Here is a 21620-nt window from a genome sequence, read left to right on the forward strand (position 1 = left end):
CTCAAGATTGTGACACTGGGAGAACTGCCATTAAGTGAAATGGTCAGTGGTCCCGAAATTTAAACATTAATGCAAAACAGAATGAATTAAGACATTTGAGTCTACAAATGACTTACCCTTCCAAAAGTGGGATAAAAAGGTCAAAATCAAATTGTTCATTTTGAGGTGCTAGGACACATTGAGTATAAAAGACTGGAGGTCATAAAGGAGATAGTTCTAGTTTTTATTATTTGTCCACAGTAAGGACTTAAAATACCAGTTGACTCTTACATTATACAGTTGAACTTAAAAAGGATAATAGTTGACACCTAGACAGGAGGTGTGTGTGTGTGTGTGTGTGTGTGTGTGTGTGTGTTTTAATGGGGGAGGAAGATTGGAAGTTAACTCAAAGGAGCTGGAACCACACTAGCTAAAAGCAGTTTTAAAGAGAAAGATCCAACATTACACCGAAGTTTGAAAGGCTGAGGTTATTCAGTGAAAGGAAAGGGAAGTAGGAGACTCCATCTTGCTTAAAAGGTGTGTACGTTGTAAGCCCTTCACATGAAACCTGTATTATTTTAGTGCACACAGCCTCCAGGAGCTGATGAGGCTAGATAATATTTGATGTTTCAGTATGAATCATGAAGAAAGATACCTTAGCATTACAAATGAATGATGCTGATAAATGACAGTTATTGAAAGTAATGACCACCGGCACGTATTACAGTAGTCTGGCTAGGTAAAGTTTGGGGTCTAGGAAGGGCGTTCTCTATGGGAAAAATATCTGGTGAGGGTTTATTACAGAGGATGTTTGACCTTGATGGTTGTGTCTGTACTTATTTTTGTTGCTTAGGTAGCATTCTGTGGATAGTGAAGAAATTACTCAGTTTTTGCTCCTTTGTGGTAGTGGGCAGAACAGGATATAAGTACAGTACAAGGGTTGGATACATCCCTTACTGAAATGATGAGCTATGTTTTTTCCTTGTTCATGTGGTCCAGATTGGGAATAATTCTGTATCATGGAACGCATGATCTGTACTTGTGGTTTTGCACATTCTCTATGACCTCCCAAGCCCAGCTGTTCCTCTAACAATATTGTCCCAAACTGACAGCCTAGCAGGAGCATCACAACACCCTAAAACCAAACAAGCAACAGGCCAGCTACAAGAACACTAGCCAACACTAAACAAAATGCAAATTAGGCATCACTTTTTTCACACTCCACAAAACATGAATCTCAAACACACATATCCCCTTAAAGAGAGATTCCCAAACCCTTGGACTTACATTTAAAAAAGAAAAACTATCTAAGATTAACACTAATGGGATGCACAGAACCACAAATATGGGCCTTTTACACACGCACACACACACACACACTACCTGATATTTGGAAAAAAGCAAATATAGTCCCCTTATTCATGAAAGGAAATAGACAAAATCCTCTCAACTACCGACCAGTATCACTGACCAGTGTTGTAAGCAAGGTATTAGAAAAACTTATAAGAAAAGCTTGGGTAAATCATCTAGAAGAACACAGTATGATAACAGAAAGACAGTTTGGTTTCAGAAAAGGAAAATCATGTGTTACTAATCTGTTGAGCTACTATGACAGAGTAACAAACACAAAACAGGAAAGGGAAGGATGTGTGGACAGTATCTATTTAGATTTCAAGAAAGCTTTTGACACAGTACCACACCAAAGACTTTTATGGAAACTGTACCATCAAGGAGGAATTCGAGGCAAACTGTTTTGTTGGATGCAAGACTTTCTCATAAAAAGAGAAATGAGGACAGTACTAAGACCAAACTACTCATCATGGAAAGAAGTGACTAGTGGAGTACCACAGGGTTCGGTGCTGGCACCAATCATGTTTCTAGTGTACATAAATGATATAAACAGTAACACTGGAAATGAGAGCTATCTGAATATGTTTGCAGATGATGCAAAAATACAAAGGAGAATTACTAGCACAGACTCTTGTAGGGAGCTACAAGAAGAATTAAATAAACTTCATGAATGGAGTAGTACATGGCAAATGGAATTCAATGTGGACAGGTGTCATGTAATCAAGTTTGGTAAAAGTGGAAAAAGACCTGATTGGGATTATAAGTTAGGAAATAAAACCCTATACACATCAGAAAGAGAGAAAGACCTAGGTGTGATTATCAATAACAGACTATCTCCGGCTGACCACATCAGCGAGAAGGTACGGAACATGTATACACTGCTTGCAAATATGAGAATAGCATTCACATACATAAATGAAGACATGCTAAGAAGGATAATAACATCATTCATTAGACCAACCCTGGAATATGCATCAATAGTCTGGAGTCCTCATCTCAAAAAGCATATAGACAAGATTGAAAAAGTTCAAAGGGCCGCTACAAGATGGATACCAAGCTTAAGGGACCTAAGCTACGAAGAAAAACTAAATAAACTGAATCTACCAACACTACAGGAGAGAAGGAAAAGAGGTGACATGATAATGCTATATAAGTGCATATCAGGAAAGGAGAAAATAGACATAAATGATTACTTACCATATGGAGAAGCATCAGCAAGAGGACACTGCAAAAAACTGCATAAGAAGAGAGGTGATAAAGACGTAAGGAAATTCAGTTTCCCAAACAGAGCAATTGATCAATGGAATGCACTACCGAATGAAATAGTGTGTGCCAAAACAATTCACAAATTTAAGGATATGTACGATAAATATGGTCTAAGACATGGGACAATACGAGCTTGACTCATTCCTGTAAAGATACAATTAGGTAAGAACAATTAGGTAAGAACACACACACACACACACACACACACACACAAAATCCACCCAAGGACTGCATGAACATGAGTTAGACACAAATCACTTCAAGATAGGATCCATCCTACCCTTGTAACTTTGTGTTGTGCTTAGACACAAATCACTGCAGGATAGGATCCATCCTACCCTTGTAACTTTGTGTTGTGCTACCTCCCTCCACAAAGAAACAAAAAACATATGATACAACCTCCTAGCACTGCACAAAATGCCTCAACAACATCCATCCTCCTCTACCCGAAACTATACTTTACAAACGTAACACAGAAGCACGGTCACCATGGCCATCCAACATGTCCAACCTAACAGCAACATTTTAAAACCCTTATTAGACATTAAGCCCACAGAACTTGCCATTCCCATAGAAAAATTAATGCAACTTAGCCAAACCCTGATGTGATCATCATCCATCCTTGATACAGTAGCTATCTGTCTCTCCATTTATAGCCAGACTCCATAATCCCATAAGGGGTGACCATATGTCTTTGGTTAGCCAGTTATTTTACAGGGAGGGCAACTAACCCTCTGCCAACCCACTTGCTGACACATGGAGAACATGTATAAAGTTTTTCATATGGTTGCCACTCAGCATTGTAAGTGGTTTCCTGGCTTACAGGAAACTATTAGACTTGTCACTCAAAGTAAAGCCACCTAAAAAAGAAAGAAGAGGAATAAAAAGTGACTGGAAGGATAGGAAAACTAGGAAGAGAAGAAGGCACACACAAAAAATAAAATGGTAAAGATGAAGGAAGAAGTAAGCAGCACTACCATGGCGCACTCATACCATGTTTCGGAGTCCCGGGGGGGTGGGGGACCATAAATGCCCCCGCCATCCACCCCTCTCCCGGTGACGACTCTTTGAGCTGCCTGAATCCACTGTCTCACTCACTTCTTCATTTCTGCAACATACACGGCCTTGCCTCTAACTTTCTGTCGAACACCACCTCTCCTCCTCTAAACTCACCTTCTCTTCCTTACTGAGACACAGCTGCCTGAGGCAACTGACAGCAAATCCTTTTCTGTATCCTTCTACTTTCTGTATACTCATTTCAAAGCCAAAGGTGGATGTTGTGTATATGTACTCAATGACCTATCTTGCTCTCATGTCCGTGACCTTGATTCTTCTGAATTCTCTACTCTCTGGCTTCGGCTCTCCTGTCATTCTCTGACTAAATACATCTGTGCTGTTTACTTATCTCCTAATTCTGCTGACTATCAAAAATTCTTTTACTATCTAGTGCGATGGAACACATTCTATCCATTTCTCCCTTCTCTGAAATCTCCATTCTAGGAGATTTCAATGTTCACCAACACCTTTGGCTCTCCTCTCCTTTCACGGATCCACCTGATGAACAAGCCTACATCTTTTCTATCCTTTATGACTTAGAGCAACTTGTACAGCACCCTACCCGTATCCCTGACCGCCTTGGAGAGAGCTCCAACATATTTGACCTCTTCCTTACAACTAATCCTTCTGCTTACATGGGAATATGGTTTAGGTATATGTGCGGGAGTCAATGAAAATGAGAGGGCAAGAGAGGGAGTATGTCTGATGATAAGTAAGAAGTGGAAGGAGAATATAAGAGAGTTTGGAACAGTGGGTGCAAGGATTGTATGGGTGAGGATGAAAGTAGGTATACAAGCGTGGGCGATTGTATGTGTGTATGACCCGACAGAGGATTGAGTGGCAAGAGTGAAAGATGAGTTTTGGGCGAGTGTAGAAGCGTGTATGGACAAGTTTGAGAGGAGCGAGAGAGTGCTGTTGATTGGAGACATGAATGGCAAAGTTGGGAATGTACGAGTGGATGGAGTCGTTGGTCAGTGGGGTGTGCCAGCTGACATAGATGGGAATGGTAGTGCTTTGGTGGACATCTGTGCTTGTAAGGGGTTGGCAATAGCCAACACCTACTTTCGGCATAAGATGATCCACTGGTATACATGGAGGGTAATGAGGAGGATGGATGGTGAACTTGTTGAACAAAAGGCAATGATAGACTACGTGTGTGTGGATGAGCGAATGAGAAGACAAGTGTTGGATGCAAGAGTGTGGAGAGGGTGGGGGAATGGAGTCTTGGACCATCACTTAGTGATGGCCAAGGTAGAGCTGCAAAGAAAGTGGTTGAGGAGACGAAGGGGAAGACAGGAGGAAGAAACTTCTGTGAGAAGAGTGGAGAAATTGCAAGATAGTGAGAAAATGGCAGAGTATAAGAGCATAGTGGAAGAAAGACTGGGAAGGTATGTGCTAGAGCAGATGGAAGGGGTGGAAGACGTATGTAAGATATTCACGGAAGAGATAGGCGCAGCGTGTGAGGCAGTTTGAGGAGTGAGGAGGAGATGCAAGGGTGTGCAAGGGACAGCATGGTGGAATGACGAGGTGAAACGAGCTGTGGAACAAAAGAAGGCACATAGTGAATGGTTAGCAAGTAGAGGTAGGGGAGAAGATGAGAGAGAGAAGAGAGAGGTATATGTGAGCAAGAGAAGGAGGTTAAGAGACTGGTGAAGGAGAGTAAAAAGAAAGTGGATGAGGAGTTTGGGAGGAACCTGAGTATGAAATGGAGGGAGAGTAAGAAATTGTTTTGGAAGGAGGTAAAGAAAGTAAGGCAGTGTGAAAGGGGAAATAGTAGGGGAGTGAAAGATAGGAATAATAGATTGTTGGTGGAGAAGAGAAAGAAACTGAGGAGATGGAAGGAGCACTTTGAGGATTTGTTGAATGTGGAGAGTGAGAGCAGTGCAAGTATAAGTGGTTGGGGAATGGCTGGGAGAAGAAGAGATGAGAGGAGGGAGGAAGAGATCAGTAGGGCGGAAGTAGTGGAAGCGATGAAGAATATTAAGTTGGGAAAGGCCCCAGGAATTGATGGAGTGTGTGGTGAAATGCTTAGGTATGGGGGTGAGATTGTTGTGGAGTGGATATGGAAGTTGTGTAGATTGGCTTGGGAAGAGGGAAGGGTTCCAGAGGACTGGAAATCAGGTATAATTGTTCCTTTATACAAAGGAAAAGGAGAGAGAGAAGTATGTGGTAACCATAGGGGTATTTGCCTACTTAGTGTGACTGGTAAAATTTATGGTAGAATACTCATTGATAGGGTTAGGCATATGACAGAGGAGCTAGTTGGATTAGAACAAGGGGGATTTAGAAAGGGAAAAGGGTGTGTAGATCAGATATTTGTTCTAAGATGTTTAGTGGAGAAGTATCTAGAGAAGGGAAGGAAAGTGTATGCTGCCTTCATGGACTTGGAGAAAGCTTATGACAGAATAGATAGGCAAGGTATGTGGAAGGTATTAAGAATGTATGGAGTGGAGGGGAAATTGTTGAGTGCTGTGAAGAGTATGTACGAGGGAGCTAGGGTTGCGGTGTGAGTGGATGGTGAGCTGAGTGAGCTCTTTGATCTCAATGTGGGACTGAAACAGGGTTGTGTGATGTCTCCATGGCTGTTTAATATATACATGGATGGGGTTGTAAAGGAGGTGCAAGGTAGGGCAGTGGATGTGGGGGTGGCTCTAATGAATGAGGGTGAGATTTGGAAGCTTCCGATGTTGCTGTTTGCCGATGATACAGTACTTTTGAGTGAAGATGAATGGGAGTTGCAAGGTTTGGTGAATGAATTTGGGACAGTAGGAGGAGGAATCTGAAAGTTAATGTAAACAAAAGTAAAGTTATGGTGTTTGAGAAGAATGAGGTCACAGAGTGTGCAGTGAGGTTGGATGGTAAGGATATGGAGAATGTGAGTGCATTCAAGTACTTGGGTAGTGTGATGAGTAAGGATGGAACTTTGGGGGATGAAGTGCGTGAAAGGGTACAGCAGGGAAGGAAGGTCGTTGGTACACTGAAAGTAGTGATGAGAAATAGGGAGGTGAGTATGGAAGTTAAGAAGTCACTGCATGATAGTATTGTGATCCCTACCCTGACGTATGGAAGCGAGGCATGGACCTTGCAAGAGGGGAACAAGTCAAGAGTGAGAGCAGTGGAAATGAGTTACTTGAGAGGAGCATGTGGAGTGACGTGGAGGGACAGGTTGACGAATGAAGAAGTGAAGGAACGTTGTGGGGTGGATGTGGATGTGGTTGAGAAGATTAGGAGAAAATTACACTGAGGTGGTTTAGACATGTGAAGAGAATGGAGAATGAAAGACTGACTAAGAGGGTGTATGTAGGTGAGGTGGAAGGAGGGAGAGGGAGAGGTAGACCAAGGATGAGGTGGAGGGATGGAGTTGAGAGGTATATGAGGGAGGGGGGGGTGAGTTGGGGGGAGAGTAGTCAAATGGTGGGTGACAGAGCGACTTGGAGGCGTTTTGTCTGCGACCACCCTTTGTGGGATTAGGGCGTCGGGCTATAGATAGATAGATAGACAGATTCTCTCAGGCATGGAAGCATACACTCCTTTCTCATATCCTTTGACTAATGCAAGAAAGCCTTGGTTTAATCACACTTGTTCTTATGCTGTCCGCAACAATGAGAGGTCCTATAAAAAGTACCGGAGCCAACCCACCCCTGAATCACATTTTTTTTTATGTTTCTGCCCAGAATCATGCTAAGTCTATTCTTTGCTCAGCTAAAAATAATTTCATCCACACTAAATGCTTTCAACTCTCTAACTTGAATTCTTCCCGCTTCTTCTGACACCTTGCCAGAAACCTTTCTAACAACTTTACCTCATCATCCTTCCCTCCTCTTTTCTACTCTGATGGCTCTATAGCTATTTCTTCTACTGATAAAGCAGATCTCTTCGCTCAGACTTTCTCCTCCAATTCCACCTTAGATGATTATGATGCTATTCCTTCATCACTTTCCCCCCTCTCACTTCCTCATGGCTGACATGAAAATTTCTTCATCTGATGTATTTTCTGCCATCATTGGCCTTAATACTAACAAGGCATATGGGCCTGATGGAGTCCCTCCTGTTGTCCCTTAGAACTGTGCTTCTGTCCTTACACCCAGTTTAAGCAAACTCTTTTTGCCATTATGTTTCACCTTGTACCTTCCCTTCTTGCTGGAAGTATGCTCTCATTCAGCCAGTCCCAAAGAAGGGTGACCATTCCCAACCCTCTAACTATCGTCTGATTGCTTTAACATCCTGCGTCTCAAAAGTTTTTGAGTCTTTGTAACAATTATTTTAAATCTTGTTTCCTATCACAACCTTCTTTCTGATCGTCAGTATGGGTTCCGTCAGGGACGCTCCACTGGCGATCTTCTCACCTACCTTTCAGACTCCTGGTCATCCACCTTTTGGGAGTTTGGTAAAAGCTTTGCTATTGCACTTGACATTTCAGAGGCTTTCGATCGAGTCTGGCATAAATCTTTAATTTCCAAACTGCCTGCTTACGGTTTCTATCCTTCTATCTGTGCCTTCATCTATAGCTTCCTTTCTGGTTGTTCTATAGCTGCTGTTGTAGACGGCCATCGTTCTTCTCCTAGATCTATCAACAGTGGTGTTTCTCAGGGCTCTGTCCTATCACCAAGTCTTATCCTTTTATTCATCAATGATCATCTAAGCTGTACATCTAATCCTATCCACTCATATGCTGATGATTCCACCCTTCGCCTTTCTATTCGGTTTCCGCAACATCCATCTCAGCAGTTACTTCAACAAACAAGGGATGAGGCTATGGCACACCTAAAGTCTGACTTGGCTCGTATCTCTGACTGGGATAAAAATAATCTTGTTGTTTTTAATGCATCAAAGACTCAGTTTTTACACCTATCAACCCATCAAAATCTTCCAGAGGAGTACCCACTAATGTTTAATAATATTCAGCTTAATCCTGCATCATCCTTGAACATGCTTGGGGTTTCAGTCTCACGGGTGTTATCTTGGAAAGATCATGTTGCATCTCTTGTAAAATCTGCTTCCGAGAGATTAGGTGTGCTAAGCCGACTCCATGCCTTCTTTAGTCCTGCACAGTTGTTGACTTTATACATAGGTTTTATTCGCCTCTGTGTAGAATACAACTCTCATGTGTGGGGAGGCTCCCCACATACAACTCTTCTCAGTAGGATGGAGTCAAAGGCTATTCGTCTCATCAACTCTCCTCCTCATACTGGCTCCCTTCAACCTGTCTCTTCGCTGCACTGTTGCCTCTTTATCTCTTTTCTGTCGCTACGTCCATGGTCACTGTTCCTCTGAACTGTCCGCTTTCATCCCTCCACCTCTACAGTGGGTGCATAGCACCTGTCCAGGAACAAATTCTCATCCTTTTTCTGTCCAGCTCTCTAATGCAAGAGTTAACCATTACTCCCAGTCCTTCATTTATGCAACAGGTCAACTCTGTAACTGTCTCCCTTTGTCTGTACAGTATTTCCTACTTCCCATGATCTCCAGTCTTTCAAATGCAGTGTATCCAGGCATATCAAAATGAATGGGTCTTGAATTTGGCTCTCTTTTATATTGTTTTTATTTTTTGTCTTGGAAGGAACTGTTTTGCAGGCTCCTTGCCTTTGGTTCCTTCTTTCTTGCATAAAAAAAAAAAAAAAAAAAAAAAAAAAAGAAGAAAACATGGAGTGAGTGAATGATGGATGCCACCACACTGAGGACTCAGAGGAAGATTTTTAAGACATGTGCTGTATTTTGTGTTGGTAGCTGCTTTGTTTTTATACTGTAGCAACCAGAACTAAGTACAACTCAAGTCTTGCAAATCTTCCTTTGAGTCCTCAGTGTAATACAACACCTTACACCACAACACACTTACCTCTTGCATCTATCACAACAGTCATTCAACAGAACCTCAACAGATCAGCTCTGGGAACTCCAGTATGATAATCATTTCCACGCAGTCCGTTGAGTTCACATTGAGATTAGCCTGGGGTCATAAGAAGAAGCTTTGTGCAATTTGAGGCTGTTATGGTTGAGGCCCAGCTTGGATTTGGATAATTTTTTGTATTCTGGAAGAACTGTTTGTAAGACTTTCATTTAGCCTACACCTTGTGTAGTCAAAACAACACAAATTGCAACTCAGTGACATTTCACTCTGCCTTCTGTTTATATACAGTACAAGCCCTCACACCACAACACATGCACTTGATGCACCTCTCTCATAACACAGCCCTTCCAACACAACCTAAAAAAGAGAAAAAAAAGTGGCTGCAGTTCACAATTATTACAAGAAAAACAACCTTCTCGAACTCCTTAAATATGTTTAATGAGATATTTATGGTAAATGTGTTGAGTCAAGGAAGTGCTGCAGTCCAACATCCTATTTCTTCAGGGACCTGAAATCTCACTTTTCCCTTGACATTTCATCTTCTTTTACCTGCCAGTGTATTCATTCTTAGATCTAATTTCTTCCTTTTTTCTGTGTGCCTACTCTTTTCTTAGCTTCTTAGTTGTTACATTTCTTTTTCTCTACCCACCTCTCATTTGTAATTAATGCCATAAGACCTCTGTTGCCTGCCTCTAGGGTTTTGATATTCATTTACTTTTGCCCCTAAAAATTGATCACAAGTTCACAGTAATGTAACTGTTATGTTGATGCTGAACATGTATCATCATACATTTCTTTGTGTTACCCAGTATAGCAGGGGTACTGGTATACATCTGGAGCTTATGTTTGACTCAGGGAAGGTGGATGCCCTTGCCTTCCTATTCCTGAGTCACCTTTGGGCAAGGTGCAGCACCTGTTACCCTGCCAGAAGGTAGTAGATGGGTGGTTGCCATCATCCGGGGAAGTACCACCATGGTAGAGATGTGGGCCCAAGGCCTGGTAGCAATCTTTCCATAACACTCCCAAGCAGGGAACTCAATCACATTTACCAAATTAGTCAAAATCTGGACTGAGACTACTACTCATACATATCTCCTATACATAACTTATCCTCTAGGGGGCTATATTTCCTGCACCTAACCACATGGAAAGAACTTATTCTGATCCTGGTTAAGTGCTGTCTGTCTGCCACAGAAAGGCAGCCGCAACTGCTTGTGGTCAGCGGGTCTACTTGCACAGACAGACTGGGGTACACCAGCAACAGCAAAAAAAATCCAATGCAACATTCCTCCGTCTTTGTGGCAGAAGTAGCATAACTAGGTTACATTTGCCCACAAGTCAACCTTAATTTTCTCATTTTTAATAGTTTTCATGATTGGTGTGTTCACTTAATAATGATGAGTCACATTGCAAATTTGCTACAATCCACCACAAGCAACAGCAATCCTTATTTGACCTTACACTGCCATATGCTTTGCATCAGGATTACACAGTGCCATAACTGTGCAATCTTGGTGTTAGAATGTGCAGGAAAAGTAATTGTGAGATTAGAGGAGCATAGTACACACACACACACACACACACACACACACACACACACACACACACACACACACATACCTCATAAGAGACTAATGTGGAAACTAGAATATATAGGAGGACTAAAGGGGAAACTTCTGGAATGGATGAGAGACTTTTTGAGAGACAGACAAATGAGGACAGTAATAAAGGATAAGATGTCTGGATGGAGGGAAGTAACAAGTGGAGTCCCTCAAGGCTCAGTGTTGGCACCAGTAATGTTCCTGATTTACGTAAATGATATGGTAGATGGAGTGAACAGTTATGCAAGTCTGTTTGCTGATGATGTAAAGATCTTGAGGAAGGTAGAGGTTGAGGAGGATTGTAAAATACTGCAGGAGGATTTGGATAGGATACACAATTGGAGCCGGACGTGGGAAATGAAATTTAATGTAAAGAAATGTAAAATTTTGGAAATGGGTAAAAGTACCAGGAGGCCATCACTGAATTATTGGTTGGGTAATGAATTAATCACAAAAAGGAGAGAAGAGAAAGATTTGGGAGTGCTGGTCCAAGATAGTTTGTCACCAGAAAAGCACATTAACAAGATAGTTGTAGAGACTTATAAACTCTTGACTAACATAAGCATAGCATTTCATTATATGGATGAGGAGATGATGAAAAAATTGATAGTGGCCATGATCCGCCCCAGGTTAGAATATGCAGCGGTAGTGTGGTGCCCACACAAAAAGAAAGTTATAAACAAGATTGAGAGAATACAAAGAACAGCAACCAAGATGGTCCCCAGTCTGACAGACCTGTCGTACAGAGAGAGGCTGGAAAAACTGGATTTGCCTTCCTTAGAGGAAAGGAGAAAGAGGGGAGACATGATTGCAGTGTTCAGGACCATGGTGGGAGTAGATAAAATTGACAAAGAAGATCTGTTTGTATGGGATAAGAGAGCAACAAGAGGACACGGAATGAAATTGAAAAAGTCAAGCTGCTTGAAGGATATCAAGAAATATAGCTTTCCTTACAGAAGTATAGACTTATGGAATAGCCTGGACAAAGAGATCGTCCAGTCTAAAAACTTAAACGAGTTTAAAGCTAAACTCGACTTATTGAGAAACAGCGACGGAAACCCACGAGCATAGTACATTCCGTGTATATCACAGTTAGGTATATTAAGTAAATACTTAAATATTTGGAACGACTTAGTCAAAGAGGTAGTGCATGAGAAAAACATTCATGTGTGTAAAGGTAGACTTGATAAATGTGGATATGGAGACAGGACAACACGAGCATTGCTCAATTCCTGTATACTACAAATAGGTAAATACACACACACACACACACACACACACACACACACACACACACACACCAGTATGGAAATTCATTTGATATCATCAGAAACAAGTAATGGCAACATGTATTATATTAGTCATTTTAGATGGTACACAGGTGTACAAGGGTGTCTTTGCTATTATCAATGTCATGCTGTTGCAGACCTTTTTACTAGCAATTGGCTGTAGTTCATCAGGGTAGGAACTAATGATCATGTATGAGTTAGTGATACCATTAACCTCCAACTCTTAGGTCACAATGGACTTGTAGCAGCCACATACCTTGGTAAGAAAGGTCGGCGAGTGTGTGTCTTGGAGCGCCGACATATCCTGGGTGGTGCTGCAGTCACTGAGGAGATTATTCCAGGTTTTAAGTTCTCCAGGGCATCATATGTCCTTGGGCTGCTTAGACCAAGGGTTTACCATGATCTAGATTTAAAGGTGAGATTGATATGATGAATGTGAACACTAATAATTTTATGTGATTCACCACTTCATATTGCAGGTTCTTAATCTACACTTTAACAGCATTTAGCCATAACTGCTAGAATCCTTTATTTATTTATTTTTAATACTACACAGCATTATATCATATTAACACATTACACACCACTTGACACAATACAGCTTCCAAAGGACTTTAATTTTGGATCAGTAGATGCTAGACTGAATTAAACCCTACACAGTACTGTAAATGTGAAGCATCTGAGATTAAGGGTTTGCCAGGTGTAAAAGCTGTATTGATTACTTGATTGATCAGGCATGGTAGCATCTGGTAGTTTGCACTTCATAAGTTGCAGCCAGGATGAACTAGCACTAGCTGCACTAGTCACCAGTAGGCACTGAGCAGAACCCACCTCTTTATTGTTTTGCATGGTAGGAAATAATAGCTGCAGCTCATCAGTATACAGTATTATTGTCTATAAAATTTATTATTGTTTAATAATTTGATTGTACCTTCATCTTCAGCAGGGAATTCCACATTAAGTAAAATTTGTTTATATTACAGCCACTTGGAAGAACAGTACTAAAATTCACAGCAAGTGATCTATACATTCTTAGTTAGACAAAGGCTGAACCACTTCCTTGTATGAATTCTGTAGCTTGCTTTTTTTATACATGTATTTTAAACTTCTTGAACCAATATTTTGAGGATTAGCCTATATGAGTTAATGATGGGCATCCCCACCTTTACCACAGAATTATTATTGCATTGATTTAAGAAGGTTGTATAATCCATCATATGGATAGATGGAACTTCTTAGTTGGGAAGTATTTTTCCATCATATCCATTGCCCAGATAGTGGATGGTGGTCATTGTGTCAGCTTGTTTCTACAGCTTTTTGACCATCCTTGCCAGAAACATGAAAATCTGTTGAAGTGAACCTGATAGGTAATTACTGTACCATAACATAGTTACACTTCTTTGTACAGGGTACCTTGTACTTTCCTTTGGAATTAGCTTATGATTACTAAGTGTATAAGCTGCTTTTGGAGCAGCACAGATGACTAAATTCCATTACAGTCCTGTATCTTGGTACTTGAGTGTAGGTTTATCAGTAAACCTAGAATAAATGAAGGTGGGGCTGCTGTCTCACGTGTTTTATGTACTGCATACTGTGCAGCAGAGGTACTGGGTAATAGTGTTATATATAATTACTGTAATTCATGTTTTTACATGATTTTATTATTTATGGTATTTTTTATTTGATAGGCTGTGTAACTACCAATCAGACTCCATTTGGCTTTGTGTTATTGAAATTTTGCTTTGCAGCGACATGGACTGAAAGTGTACACCAGAGATCCAAGTTCCTATACTCCATTGCATGAGAATTACTGGGAATCTGGACAGGGCCGTTCCCTCACCCTTGGCCCACATGAAGATAAGAATCATCAGCAGATTGCTCAATTTTCTGCGAAGGATGCACAGGTAAACTGAAGTGCAGTATTCAAATGGATGAACACAGACCTTGGACATCAGGCCAGACATAAATTCAGTGGCATTTTCCTTAAGCTTCATAGCATGGATTTCTTCACCTGTATTCAACTGTCACTAAAATATGCTGCACATTTTAGGAAGACACATGCATATGGACTGGATTATCTGTGGTTTTCTTGTAACTACTCATTTTGAATTGATGTTACTGAATCCTGGTCCTTCTTATTAAGCAAACCTGTCAGCCCACAGATAAGCAACTTTCCCTGTGGAGTTGTTGCATAGGTTTCCTGCGTTGGTGATGTTGGTTATGCATCTTAGTGTGACTTGTGCTGTGCAGTGCTCAAATATGTATGTTTTGTTGTGTGGACCTATGCTCCAAGTAGGGCATGTGATATCTGTGATTCTACCTAACCCATATCTGAACAGGTAGCTGAGGAGGGTTGTGTGATGAGTTATCTAAGCCTAGCTAGGCAAACTTGGTCATCTCCATTTAACCCGAGAACTGCGAGTTACATTCCAAAATGCCCAGTGCCTAACTGCTACATCATGGAAGTTGAGCCATAAATCATATTTTCTTTACTTCGTTTTGGTGTGAATTGTTACAGCTGTTCATTTGTAAGTCCAATTGAGACATCTAGTTTACCTTGTCATCGAATGATGTACCCTCTTTCATATCAACCGCCTAAAACCAGTTTCCAATAAAATGGTAATGTCAATTTTGTTGGTTTGGTGCCATGGTTGGTGCAGTGACACTAACTTTAGATATTCATAGCTCTTTATGACCTAAAAGTTTAGGAAAATTTACTTCATCACATATCCATCAATTTGTAAGAACAGAATTGGAACATTAGAAACTTGGAAAATCGGTAATTTTTTGCGTACCACAGTCCCCTCGCATCCTAATGTCACAGATGACTGTTTAACGAGGCATCCAGTGGGTGGATGTCAAGAGGGGGGCTTGTATTATAGTGGTCAGATTGAAGTGTTGTCATGCCCTGCTCATGAAGTGAGTATGTAGGTGTTCATTGACAATGTTGGAATGTCTGGAGATGGGATGTTGTTGGTGGTTTGATGTTTATGTAGTGATTGTTTTATGTGCGTAGGTGGGCTTTGTGTCTGTCATGTAATACCAGGGATGTTGTGAATTGGGACAGGCTGCTGCAAAGAACTCTCTCTCTCTCATATGAAGGTAGTCTCTGACTGGGAGGACTTCAGGTTCATAGTGTGAATGAACTGGGGGAGTGGTTTTGGTGCAGCCACTGGTGATGCTCAGGGTGTTGTTTGGCAAGCAAGGAAGTGTACAGTAAACCCTCTCTATTTCGGATCCCTGTATCTAGGATATTGGATAAATTGGATCTTTTTGGATGCCGGACACATCATTTTAATATGGATACAGATTCGATAAATGACACGAGTACAGTACAGTTTTCATACAACACAAGTTAGGTTATGCAGAACCTCGTGCAAAATCAGTTTTGCGCTAAAGCGTGACATATATTTACATGTAACCTAGGGGGTTAGGTTCTAGTAGCCCCATATTTTTCATTAACAATATATTTAAAGATATGTTATTACAGATATGTCTGCCGTAAGACACCCAAGACAGTGTGTTTACATTTGATCTCGCCGACTGGACACATCAGTGCATTCTAACCTAACCTAGCCAACTAGTTTTGCCCCCTAATACTCCCCATAAAAATTTTAACCACCAAGGATTGCCACTAAGCCTCTTGAAAGTCCTCATTACTAATTAAGCAAAAACTCCTGACCTAACCAACACATCAGTAATGGCCGCCCAGCATCACGCATATTTCGCCAGGAATCACTTTCGGGTGAGGATGAAAGTAGGTATACAAGCGTAGGCGATTGTTTGTGTGTATGGTCCGACAGAGGACCGAGTGGCAAGAGTGAAAGAAAGATGAGTTTTGGGCGAGAGTAAAAGCATGTATGGACAGATTTGAGAGGAGCGAGAGAGTGCTTTTGATTGGAGACACGAATGGCAAAGTTGGGAATGTACGAGTGGATGGAGTGGTTGGTCAGTGGGGTGTGCCAGCTGAAGTAGATGGAAATGGTAGTGCTTTGGTGGACATCTGTGCTTGTAAGGGGCTGGCAATAGCCAACACCTACTTCCGACATAAGATGATCCACCGGTATACGTGGAGAGTAATGAGGAGGATGGATGGTGAACGTGTTGAATGAAAGGCAGTGATAGACTACGTTTGTGTGGATGAGCGAATGAGGAGACAAGTGTTGGATGCAAGAATGTGGAGAGGATGGGGGAATGGAGTCTCGGACCATCACTTAGTGATGGCCAAGGTAAAGCTGCAAAGAAAATGGTTGAGGAGACGAAGGGGAAGACAGGAGGATACAGCTCCTGTGAGAAGAGTGGAGAATTTGCAAGATAGTGAGAAATTGGCAGAGTATAAGAGCATAGTGGAAGAAAGATTGGGTAGGTATGAGCTAGAGCAGATGGAAGGGGTGGAAGACGTATGTAAGATATTTACAGAAGAGATTGGTGCAGTGTGTGAGGTGGTTTGTGGAGTGGGGAGAAGATGCAAGGGTGTGCAAGGGACAGCATGGTGGAATGATGAGGTGAAACGAGCTGTAGAGCAAAAGAAGAAGGCATATAGTGAATGGTTAGCGAGTAGAGGTAGGAGAGAAAATGAGAGAGAGAAGAGAGAGGTATATGTTGAGCAGGAGAAGGGAGATGAAGAGACTGGTGAAGGAGAGTAAGAAGAAAGTGGATGAAGAGTTTGGGAGGACTCTGAGTGTGAAATGGAGGGAGAGTAAGAAATTGTTTTGGAAGGAGGTAAAGAAAGTAAGGCAGTGTGAAAGGGGAAATAGTAGGGGAGTGAAAGATAGGAATAATAGATTGTTTGTGGAGAAGAGAGAGAAATTGAGGAGATGGAAGGAGCGCTTGGATTTGTTGAATGTAGAGAGTGAGAGCATTGCGAGTATAAGTGGTTGGGGAATGGCTGGGAGAAGAAGAGATGAGAGGAGGGAGGAAGAGATCAGTAGGGCAGAAGTAGTGGAAGCAATGAAGAAGATCAAGTTGGGAAAGGCCCCAGGAATTGATGGAGCGTGTGGTGAAATGCTGAGGTATGGGGGTGAGATTGTTGTGGAATGGATATGGAAGTTGTGTAGATTGGCTTGGGAAGAGGGAAGGGTTCCAGAGGACTGGAAATCAGGTATAATTGTTCCTTTATACAAAGGAAAAGGGGAGAGAGACGAATGTGGTAACCATAAGGGTATTTGCCTTCTTAGTGTGACTGGTAAAATATATGGTAGAATACTCATTGATAGGGTTAGGCATATGACAGAGGAGCTAGTTGGAGAAGAACAAGGGGGATTTAGGAAGGGAAGGGTGTGTAGATCAGATATTTGTTCTAAGATGTTTAGTGGAGAAGTATCTAGAGAAGGGAAGGAAAGTGTATGCTGCCTTCATGGACTTGGAGAAAGCTTATGACAGAATAGATAGGCAAGGTATGTGGAAGGCATTAAGAATATATGGAGTGTATGGGAAATTGTTGAATGCTGTGAAGCATATGTATGAAGGAGCTAGGGCTACGGTGCGAGTGGATGGTGAGCTGAGTGAGTTCTTTGATCTCAATGTGGGACTGAAACAGGGTTGTGTGATGTCTCCATGGCTGTTTAATATATACATGGATGGGGTTGTAAAGGAGGTGCAAGGTAGGGCAGTGGATGTGGGGGTGGCTCTAATGAATGAGGGTGTTATTTTGAAGATTCCGGTGTTGCTGTTTGCTGATGATACAGTATTGTTGAGTGAAGATGAATGGGAGTTGCAAGGTTTGGTGAATGAATTTGGGACAGTGTGTAGGAGGAGGAAGCTGAAAGTTAATGTAAACAAAAGTAAAGTTATGGTGTTTGAGAGGAATGAAGTCACAGAATGTAGAGTGAGGTTGGATGGTAAGTAGATGGAGAATGTGAATGCATTCAAGTACTTGGGTAGTGTGATGAATAAGGATGAAACTTTGGGGGATGAAGTGCTTGAAAGGTACAGCAGGGAAGGAAGGTTGTTGGTTCACTGAAAGCAGTGATGAGAAATAGGGAGGTGAGTATGGAAGCCAAGAAGTCACTGCATGATAGTATTGTGATCCCTACCCTGACGTATGGAAGTGAGGCTTGGACCTTGCAGGAGGGGAACAAGTCAAGAGTGAAAGCAGTGGAAATGAGTTACTTGAGAGGAGCATGTGGAGTGACTTGGAGGGACAGGTTGACAAATGAAGAAGTGAAGGAACGTTGTGGGGTGGATGTGGATGTGGTTGAGAAGGAAAAGGGGAAAAAGAAGTGTGTGGTAACCATAGGGGCATTTGTCTTCTTAGTATAATAGGAAAAGTGTATGGTAGGATACTTATAGACAGAGTAAGAGAAAGAACAGAGAAATTAGTTGGAGAAGAACAGGGAGGCTTTAGGAAGGGAAGAGGTTGTGTAGATCAGATATTCATTCTTAGATCTTTAGTGGAAAAGTTTCTAGAGAAGGGAAAGAAGTTGTATGCGGCTTTCATGGATTTGGAGAAAGCATATGACAGGGTGGATAGACAAGGATTGTGGAAAGTGTTAAGAATATATGGAGTAGATGGGAAGTTGTTGAATGCTGTGAAGAGTATGTACGATGGTGCGAAGGCTGCAGTGCGTGTGGATGGTGAACTAAGTGAATTTTTCTCTTTGAAAGTTGGTTTGAAACAGGGATGTGTCATGTCTCCATGGTTGTTCAATCTGTACATGGATGGGGTAATAAAAGAGGTACAAGGTAGGGTAGTGGATGTTGGAGTGGCCCTGGTGAGAGAGGATAGTGTTTGGAAACTCCCTGTACTGTTGTTTGCAGATGATACTGTGTTGTTGAGTGAAGACGAAGGGGAGCTGCAAGGCTTGGTGGATGAGTTTGAGAGAGTGTGTAGGAAACGGAACCTAAAGGTGAATGTAGGGAAGAGTAAAGTGATGGTCTTTGAGAGAGGTGAAGTCAGTGAATGTACAGCGAGGTTGGATGGTAAGGAATTGGAAAATGTGAGTACGTTTAAGTATTTGGGTAGTGTGATGAGTAAGGATGGAGGTTTGGAGGGTGAAGTGCTTGAAAGGGTACAGCAGGGAAGAAAGGTTGCTGGTTCCTTGAAAGCAGTGATAGGAAACAGGGAAGTGAGCATGGAAGTAAAAAAGTTACTACATGACAGTATTGTGATACCAACTCTAACGTACGGAAGTGAAGCTTGGACATTGTTGGAAGGACACAAGTCAAGAGTGAGAGCAGTGGAAATGAGTTATTTAAGAGGAGCCTGTGGAGTCACGTGGAGAGACAGGCTGACGAATGAGGATATAAAGGAACGTTGTGGTGTGGATGTGGATGTGATAGGAAGCGTTGTGAGGAACACACTGAGGTGGTTTGGCCATGTGGAGAGGATGGAGGGTGAAAGACTGACAAAGAGAGTGTATGTGAGTGAGGTGGAGGGTGGAAGAGGGAGGGGGAGACCGAGGATGAGATGGAGGGATGGGGTGGAGAGGTATATGAGAGAGGGGGGTGTGAGTTGGGAGCAGGGCAGTGAAATGGCGGGGGACAGGGCGACTTGGAGGCGATTTGTTTGTGGCCACCCCAAACGGGATTGAGGCGTCAGGCAATAGATAGATAGATAGATAGGTTTGAACATGTGGAGAGAATGGAGAATGAAAGACTGACTAAGAGGGTGTATGTAGGTGAGGTGGAGGGAGGGGTAGACTGAGGATGAGGTGGAGGGATGGAGTTGAGAGGTATATGAGGGAGGGGGGAGGTGAGTTGGGGGGAGGGTAGTCAAATGGTGGGTGACAGAGCGACTTGGAGGCGTTTTGTCTGCGGCCACCCTTTGTGGGATTAGGGCGTCAGGCTATAGATAGATAGATAGATAGAATCACTTTCGGCACACTCATGTAAAAAAAAAAAAATGCAGTGTGAAACTATTTTTGAAAGTCATTAGTCATCAACAATAAAGGGAAAAAAAATATACAATAATCCCTGCACTTTCCAGATGCCCACTTTCCGGACATTCCCACTTACCGGACATTGTGGGCCTGGACCATCGGAACTGAAAAATGCCCAAAAAAAGAAAAAAATCCCAAAAGAAATCTGAATTTTTTCCCACCCATAATTTGAAATTGCCGCGCGGCACCAAACAACTGCTTACACCATGGCCCCTTCACCCCTTCCTTCCTCCCCCCTCCCCTCTTCCCTGTCAGGGTTGCCGTTTGTTATTTTTCATTACCAAATGTGGGCCAATTTGGTAATGAAAAATTCGTTTGGTAATGAATCAGAATAATGCATTACCAAACGGATTTTTCACATGTATGAGGATGCACAGGATGGAGATGGTGGATTGTTTGCTCTCTCTGATTAATCTGCTACCCTACATAGCGTGAAAATAATCAACATGGTGTTAATTATAAGGTGAGTGATTACATGTATTTCCACTTGTATATATAATTAGTGAAGAATAAATGCTAGCTTGACGAATTTGGTAATGAAAAGTTAAATTTGGTAATGAAAGTTGAGGAGATTGGTAATGTGGCCGTTGCGATATGGCAACTCTGTTTCTCCGACATCAACAGTTACTCCCTAACTTTGATTGTGAATAGATGCTTATCACATTGGAAGCCACACGTGCTCGTTTTTTGTGAATAAACAGTGAATATACTGCAATACCTCACCTCTAGACCACCTGGGAATTTACAGTGTTGTGCAGTGTTAAGAAATTTGAACTTAGAATGCAAAGGATTAACTGTGGAGTGCAAGTTGGCAGTTTAAACTGCAGGTTAGAACTGCAGTGGTGCAGTTAAGAACAATTTGCAGTGTTAAACAATTATAACTCAGTGTAAAGAATTAAGTGCGGCACAACACTGGATTACGGTACGTGCTTCAAGAGTATTTTCACCACTGCCAAAACCTTAGAAAGGCAGCCACAAATGTGATGTAAGTACCCTGGCTGAGGTACAGTCACTTCTAATTCCTCATTCGTTGGTTCTTTTTCATTTATTTCATGCTTTATGTCCATTATTGTTGTGAATAAGGTCTTAAATAGGTTTGAATAGATCTATGCATGTCCGGTAGGGAGTTATTTAGGTGGCTTTCAAAGTTAGGCTGGGTTAGGTTCCATAAGTACCAGTCCAGGAGGCTGGTGCCCATTATCCAGACAGTACCACTTTCCAGACGTGCCTTTGGCTCTATTACGTCGGATAGTGGAGGGATTACTGTACTAAAGTCGTCAGCACGGAGTGATTGCATACTTCTCACTTCTCAGATACACATGGATGCAGTAATTGTGAATAATACACAAGT

At 41.9% G+C, this 21620-nt stretch overlaps 1 protein-coding gene across 1 annotated transcript in view; it reads left to right on the plus strand.

Annotated features, from left to right (window-relative positions):
* Nucleotides 1-21620, plus strand: part of LOC145412852 (pyridine nucleotide-disulfide oxidoreductase domain-containing protein 2-like) — a 276097-nt gene that overhangs the window by 29945 nt on the left and 224532 nt on the right. Inside the window, exons 5-6 of the mRNA XM_080282652.1 lie at nucleotides 12617-12804; nucleotides 14138-14293. Of these exons, the coding sequence (XP_080138778.1) occupies nucleotides 12617-12804; nucleotides 14138-14293 (344 nt within the window). The remainder of the gene's footprint in view (nucleotides 1-12616; nucleotides 12805-14137; nucleotides 14294-21620) is intronic.

Source organism: Coenobita brevimanus, chromosome 94 (genome assembly GCF_032717465.1).
Source record: "Coenobita brevimanus isolate Jiangsu-jjx chromosome 94, ASM3271746v2, whole genome shotgun sequence".
Lineage (NCBI taxonomy): Eukaryota > Metazoa > Arthropoda > Malacostraca > Decapoda > Coenobitidae > Coenobita > Coenobita brevimanus.